Source organism: Grampus griseus (genome assembly GCF_964374135.1).
Source record: "Grampus griseus genome assembly, chromosome: 13".
Lineage (NCBI taxonomy): Eukaryota > Metazoa > Chordata > Mammalia > Artiodactyla > Delphinidae > Grampus > Grampus griseus.
The window spans coordinates 25,186,205-25,194,450 of NC_139007.1; the positions used below are offsets into that span (position 1 = coordinate 25,186,205).

Here is an 8,246-nt window from a genome sequence, read left to right on the forward strand (position 1 = left end):
CCAATTAACAGAGTAATTGCAAGGGTAGATTAATGTCACAATTCTCATTCAGTTATCTCACAGCCACTCTCTATGTATGTGGTAAATATTCAGAGCACATTTTTTTTCTTCAGCATTTCCTCAACCCAGATTTTACCTTAACATAATTGACAAATTTGGAGGGCACATTTTACTACAAGAGCCTAAGGACCTGATCCTATCATTAAAAGCACCCCAGAAAGAAAAATTCAAATGCAAATTTCAACTGACCTTTGTGGAAACAACTCATATTATTTTGCATCAGTAGCCACTAGAGATTTGTCTGGCTATATATGGATTTCCACATCTGTCAGCTATAAGTGCACTTCATCTGTCTGCTAAATCAGAGAGCCAGAAATAGATGACAGTGATCAAGGCTTTGAGCTTCTCTTAAATTAGTCACATCATGAGGTAAAGTTAGTTTGTCCATTGGGCTTTCATTCTAAAGGTTTACTGCTAAGAAACTTAGAGAAAATAATACATCAGGAAAGCAAATGGCGTCTTACCTATTCCTTTCTGTGTTTTTTCTTTTTTCTTCTTGGAATGGAGTGCTGACCAGACAGTCTGTCTCGGGGTAGGTCCTGCTGGGAGAACTGAACATAAATTGCTCTTGTTTGCAGCTACCTAAGCTCTGCTACCAAAACACAACAGCAGCAAGAGATCTATAATTAACTTCACCTGTGCCCAGGTTCCCTCCATAGTTCCCTGTTTCTAATTCCCTACTGTTTCCTTCCTTTGTGAACTGATTTAAAAAAAAATAAAACCTTACTCATCCTTGGACATGAGTCCAGGTAATATGCACACCAGCTGCTAGTGTGGAAAATGCATTGATTTCTTTCCTTTCTTCCTTTCCATCTCCACTCCTCATTAAATCCAGGGTCAATGTGATGAGATAGGGAAGTACAACCACCTGTGTAAGAGAGCACACTTTTGCCTAATATTTGGCTTCCCAGTTTGACCATTAGACTTCAGAACATATTTTCTAAACTAAGGTTAAGGAAAAGCAAGGCATCTCTGAATCATTCTTTGTATCATCTTTGTATTATTTTCCAGGGTGTTCACATGGAAAGAGGTGACAGGAAGAAAAGTGTGTAGAGAAATATCTTTCTGTAGAAATTTCAAGAAAAAATGTTTTGCCCTTAGCCTGATAACTAGAGCTCCCTTCCCGCTTAAGACTATTAGGAAGGTAGAGCCTCTATATCAAACACAGAGGAAAGCAAAACAAATTTAAAATCTGCATCCCTGATTCAAAGCTCCATCCCTATCAATGGATTCACTGCTGCTCAGGTATAGGAACCTTACCCCAATGGTAAGACTGCGTCCCTATGTCATCTGACACCTAGAGGTGCTCAGTGTTGAATAATACTTGGCCAGTTACGGACAGGGCACATTTGCTAGAAGTCCCACATTTTTTTGGGGGGGGTGGTGGGAACATCTGTGTTTATTTGAGGCAGCAAAGCAGCAGGAGGGCTCCAGTGTGGCGGTGGAGGGAGGGGGCCCGAAAGCAGCTGGATTTCGGGCTGGGAGCAGATTCCTGGGTCAGCAGCCTAGACCTGGGGACAGTGGAAGGCATGTCTTCCTAAAGGCTGCCCTCGAAGTGAGTGAAATGAGGTGTGCAGAGATGCCAGGGGAAAGGGGTTCTGTGCCGGCGCTTGGGGCTCTAGGGGCTGCGGATGCCGGGATCCTGACGCTTACTCCCATCCCCGCCCCCCGACACAGGCCGAGACCTGGCCACACACTCACCCGTGCCTAGCAGGACACACGGACCAGCGCCTCTCCACACAGCACGTCTTCCGCACCTGCGGGCGGACAGGGTGTGGACGGGGGCAGGCCTGGGATCAGGTGCCCCTCCCAGCATGTCCCTGGGACGTGGTTCTGACTCTGGGGCCCTCAGGCTCTGTTCCCAGGTTCCCCTGGAAGGCTGACCGGGAAGTAAGGGTAGCCGGCAGGTGTGTGGGTGCAGAGGGCAGGCCTGCCTGTGGGGACCCAGGGTCTAGACAGTGGGCTCTGCAGGGGGAGGAGTCTAGGGGAGGAGGCTTCGAGATCCTCTTGGGTCTGGGAGGAGCTGGGCTTTCCTTCTTTCCTGAGCTTTGGGAGTCTGGGCCGGGCACAGGGTCCCGGGGGTAAGGGGCCAAATCGTAGCAGGGCCGACAGCAGGCTGAGCAGGAGCCCGAGGCCCAGCACAGCGGCGCTGGCCCGCAGCCCACAGTCGGCCGCACTGATGTTGCACAGGAAGCTCTGGCAGCAGCGGGTGTCCACGGACGCCACACGGAGATTGACGCTCGGGATGGGGCAGAATGGGGAGTAGCCCTTGTTCAGGGTGTAGCCAAAGTCCACCACGTTCCCGATAACAGCGGATGCAGAGATGCTCACACAGTAGTTGTCTGTATCGGAGCAGACGGTGGGCTTTAGGCAGTACCAGTTGCTGTTCTTATTCACGCAAGAGAAGCACACCAGGGAGTGGGCTCGCTCCACACCCAGGAGGGCAGCCAGCAGCACCGGCAGGAAGACCTTCATTCTGGAGGGGACTGGCGTCCTGGCTGGGGTCTCACGAAGCCAAAGAAGTTAGCCCGCCGGCGGACGCAGGTCCCCGGCCGTGCAGTCAAGCCTGCCCCTGAGCCCGAGCCCGCGGCAGCCCGCTCCAGAAGTCCCACATTGTATTCCATATGTATGGAAGTGGAAATTACACTACATAAAGAGTTTGATTTTCACTCTCCCAAAGATGTTCAGTGTATTCCTAATGGCCTTGATTTTATGTTTGGCTTAGAGAGTTTCAAGGACAAATATGGGCATGTTGCACATAACCAGCTTATTATAATTCATTATATGGGTGTTAACATTGCACTTCTTGGCAGGCCAAGGAGTTCTTGATGCATGCCAAGGTCATTTTCCAGCCAAAACTCTTAAAGTAGTATCATCAACTCCTCCACATTAAGGTTAATAATTAAGTAGAGCTGCCAAACTCATGTTAAACTAATATGAGTAATCAGAGCAATTGACAACTACAATTGTTGTAGCAATTGAACTACAACTTAGTACCTACTGCCCTTACAAAGTTAATATCTACCTTAATAATATTTCTACCCTTCCTCTAGCTGTGAAATAATCTAGTGTTAGTCTAGTTTCTAAGAAACCTAGTCTAGTTTCTAAGAAAGTCCAAGAGATATTCTTCAGTTTCTCAGGCAAGTATATCTTCACCTAGGAGGGCTGGCAACAGGTGATTATTTGTTCTAGAATAATCAGGAAGGACCTGACAATTATATTTACTTTGGTTACATGAGTGAGAAGAGTGTAAATATACAACATAATCCTGTCAAACACACATTTTACATTTACACTTAAATAAAATATATGCTTTATAACTTCATTTTATATTTAATAAACAATATTTTCAAAATTAACTTTACCAGGTGGAAAGAGTCAGTCTGACTATGGAAGAGGACACAGTCCGTTGCTTCAGATCATAGACAGGAAATGAAGGCAGCTCTGTGACCTTAAGCAAATTATTTTAACTGTATGTTCCTCACCTATAGAACAGAGAAGTTACAGCCATTTCATAATATTATTGTGGAAATGAAATATTGCTTATAAGTACTTAGCATATTGTAGTCAATTAATATGAGCAAGTATGTAAAAAACAGAGGCAAAAGCCTATGAATAATTATTTTCCAGTTCATTAATTACCTCTCATTTCTCTTTTTAGTAATTATTTACTTTATTTTTCCTATCTAAAGATTTTTTCAGGTACAATTCTTGAAATATGGCCCTGTCATTTCCAGTGTGTGTTGCTGTTATTGTCACAAGCATTATCTACTTTCTGCTAAATGCCAAAAAGCAGCTGCAACATTCCTTCCCCCACATTGACATTTCTCCCCCACCTGCTCTCTCTCTTCTCTGGATTCTTACGGTCTGATACATCTATTTTTCTAAGATTAAATATGAATTTCCTTTTAAAGTAGACTTGTATTCTTATATTTAAATAGTATCTTTATAGGAGGGTACAACACAGCATCTCCTAATTTTCCATGAAAAAAAAAAAAAACCCAAAACAAAAAACCCCTGAGAACTCAGAAAGAAAGCTAAAATCCATACCTTTTATACTATGTTAACATTTATGTTCTGAAGAGATGGATGAAAAATCTAATGCCAGAATCTGGAGCAAGTGTAGAACTTTATCTAAACCCACCTTTACTCATCATCTCAGAGTCTCTGGAAGTATGAGGCAGCCAAGGGTTAGATGGAGGGAATACTGACTGGGAGTCCCACACCACATCCTCTGAGGATGCACCTCATGGAGACCAACAGTAAAGGAAGCAGAGCAGGCTTATAGTAGGATGGAGCTGCCTTGAATGCAGTGCACTCTGGGAGTAGACCAAGAGCTGTGCACATCACACTCTATTCCAGCTCTTAATCCAAAAATATTTTATAACCACCCAAGTCAACAAACCAGACAAGTATACATTGTATACCATACCTGATTCACGTATCAAGCCTACACAGAAATTATTCACCTAAGAATTTATAAACAGAAAAAATAAAGTGAAGCAAATATTAACAAACATAAAAGGAAAAATAACATGTAACTAAGGCCACAGAAAATAGATTATTCATATACACTTCTTGAAAACAATTTCTTGAAAATAGAAGCTAAGCTAACAAGACATAAAGTAAAATTAATAGTTCAAGAATGAGGAACATATGTTCACTGATGGTGAGCACTGAAACCAAGTTTTACATTTTAATACTGAATAGGAATCAGATTAGAAGAGCATGTAAAAAAAGAAAAGAAAAAGGATGGAAAAGATACTACTTCAAAATGTATTCCAAAAATTAAAAAATGAAAATTATGGAATGTATTTGAAAAATATAAAAGTAACCACTTATAGAATTTAAAATAGGACCCAGAATTTCCAAAACAGTAGAAAGTATAAAAGTGAAAAAGAGAAGGAGTAATTAAGGAAAAAAAGATAAAACTAAATAATAGAAATCAAAAATACAAAGCTAAAATTAAAAAACTACACTAAAGGGCTTCCCTGGTGGCGCAGTGGTTGAGAGTCTGCCTGCCGATGCAGGGGACACGGGTTTGTGCCCCAGTCCGGGAGGATCCCACGTGCCGTGGAGCGGCTGGGCCCGTGAGCCATGGCCGCTGAGCCTGCGCGTCCGGAGCCTGTGCTCCGCAACGGGAGAGGCCACAACAGTGAGAGGCCCGCATACCACAAAAAAAAAAAAAAGAAATACACTAGGAAAATGCAAACTAAAAGAAATCAGGACTTACTACTGAACAAAATACTATTAAGCAGGCAAGAAAAAAAGGCTAATGTGTACCCAAACTGGAAAAATCATAAACAACTTGAATGTATCAAATAACAACACTGCACTGGAAGACATAAAGGAAAAGCTCTCAGGAGGGAGAAAACATGGAATAAAGATTAGAAGTAGAATAAGTGTAGAGGGTTTTAATAAACTCAGTCTTAAGCAGGTGAAGGTGGTAAAAGTAATCAAAGATGTGCAGGATTTGGAAAATAACATTATTAGACATTTTTAATAGTTACAAAATAAAATCTTTGCTCCTAAATTTAAAAAGTACTTATTTAAAATATGCACAGCATTTTTAAATTGAAGTATAAACTCATAAATTCACAAAAAGAATGTAAAACTCAGTGGCTTATCCCACAGTGGACATCCATGGCACCAGTGCCAGGCTGAAAAGTAGAAGCTTCTCAGTACCCCTGAAGCACATTTCATGATGCCCTGTCGTCATTACTTCCCTTTCCTCCCCAAGGAGAACTATTATGATGACTTCTAATACTATTGATTTATTTTACTTGTTTTTCAACTTAAGTTAATGGAATTATATATTAGCTATTCTTTATTTGTCTAGCTTCTTTAGGGACACATTATATAATGAGAAGTATACATGTTGCATAAAACAGTTATTCATTCACATTCATAGCTGTTGTTTATTCCTTGTATTTCTATATAGGTTAAACCATATGAATAAATAAAAATTTATATTTTTATTTTACTGTTTATGGACTATTTCATTATTTTTGGCCATTATTATTAATGTTGCTAGGATATTATTTTACTTGCTTCTGAGTACATACATCCACCCATTTCTGTAGGATATATACCCTTAGATGAAACTGCTGGGTTATACCACATGTATACATACAACTCTAGTAAATACTGTCAAACTTTTTTATAAGTGGATGTACCAATTGAAATGTTCATAAATTTTAAAGTATAATCTCTCCATTGCTCGCATCCTTGTCAGCACTTAATATTGTCAGTCTTTTTATTTGAGCCTGATAGGAACAAAATACCATCTCATTTATTTTTAACTTTGTAGGTGCATAATACATCTCATTTAATTTTTCACATTTGTAGCTCTTTCACAACTAATGAGACTGAATACCTTTCATATACTTATTTTATCAAGTGCTTGTTTCTACCTTGTATCCATTTTTCTGTGACATGTCCATCTTTTTCTTACCGATTTTTGGAATTCTTTATATAATTTGTACACAAGCCCTCACTTGTACACATTACAAACATCTTCTCTTGTTCCACAGGTTGCCTTTTTACTCTCTTAACTTTTCATGAAGAGATGTTCTTAATTTTAATGTAGTACAACTCAACAATCATTTCCTTTAAGAATAGTCTTTCTGTATTCTATGTTACAATTTACATCTATCCCAAGGTCATAAAAATATTGTCCTGTGTATTCTTCTAGGAATTTTATTGTTTTGTTTTTAGATTTAGACTGATAATACACCAGAAATTGATTTTTGTATATAATATAAGGTAGAGGACGAGTTTCATTTTTTCTCATTATGGATATTCAAGAGATCTACTACCATTTATTGGAAAGAGTGCTCTTCCCTCATTGATGTACAATACAACCATTGTCATAAATCAAGTGTCCACGTTAGTGTGAATCTATTTCTAAGCTGTCTTCTGTTCCACTGAAAAATGTCTCTCTTCTTATACCAATACCATCTCTAGTTATTATAACTTTATAAATGTCTTGATATTTGGTTGTTCAAATCCTCCCCCTCTCCTGTCCTTCTTTTACAAAGGTCTTTCTTCTTAACTCATTTATATTTTTATATTAATTTTACTTTCAGAATGTCAAGTTATACACACACACAACTGCTGGCATTTCTACTGGAATTTCATTGAATCTATAGATCTAATATGAGAGAATTGAAATATTGAGTCTTCCATTCCAGGAACGTGATATATCTTCCCACTTATCTGGGTCTTTGAACAGTACTCTTAATAGTTCATCATTCTCCTCAGAGGATGAGCATGCCATTTTTTTGATTTATTCCTAAATTTAAATCTTTTGATATTATTAAAAATGGCAACATTTAAAATTTTACTTTCTTTCTTATAGTGGAGTACAATAAATTTTTGTATATTGATATATTGACCACGTATCTAGCTACCTTCTTAGACTTACTTATTAATTCCTATAATTTATCTAGATTCTTTTGGATTTGCTACATACACACACATACCATCAAGAGATAATGGATATTTTATTATTTCTTTTTAAATTCATACATCTTTTTCTTATTTAACTGCATGAGTAGAGCAGTGTTTCTCAACTGGGAGTGATTTTCCCCTAGCCCCAGCAATGCCTAGGAACCTTTTTCGGTTGTAAAAACTGGGCAAGGGCAGGATGATATTGGCATCCATTGGGTAGAGGCAAGGGGTGCTGCTAAACATCCTACAATGTATGGGACACCCCCCCTACAACAAAGAATTATCTGCCCCAGAATAGTGCTAAAGTTGCAAAACTCTGGGTGTGAACCTCTATGAAATGTTGAAATGAAGTTGGAAAGAGCAGAAGTCCCTGTTTTATTCCCAAGCTCAGAAAAAAAAGATTTCAATTTTCATCATTAAATAAGACATTTGCATGAAGTTTATGTAGATAATATTTATAAGACTGAAGGAAAATCCCTTCTATTTCTAGTTTGCAAAGAGTTTTTATCCTTAATGGATTTTAGATTTATCAAATGTTTTTAATGCATCTATGCTGATGATCATATGATTTCTCTCCTTTATTCTATTAATGTACAAAATGAGACTGATGTTTTAAATGTTAAACTAATCTTGAATAATAATGCATCTCTGAGCCATCTGGGTCTATTTTTTCCACTTTTGGGAAGATTTTAATACAAGGTGCAATTGATACAATCTGTATATTATATAAATAT

At 38.9% G+C, this 8,246-nt stretch overlaps 1 protein-coding gene across 1 annotated transcript; it reads right to left on the bottom strand.

Annotated features, from left to right (window-relative positions):
- Positions 1 to 1,908: 1,908 nt before the first annotated feature.
- Positions 1,909 to 2,608, bottom strand: LOC309831472 (lymphocyte antigen 6E-like; the record flags this gene model as incomplete). Its single annotated transcript, XM_082668695.1, has 1 exon — positions 1,909 to 2,608. The coding sequence occupies exon 1, from the start codon at positions 2,533 to 2,535 to the stop codon at positions 1,909 to 1,911; it is 627 nt and encodes a 208-aa protein (XP_082524821.1). The 5' UTR covers positions 2,536 to 2,608.
- Between the last annotated feature and the right edge of the window lie 5,638 nt (positions 2,609 to 8,246).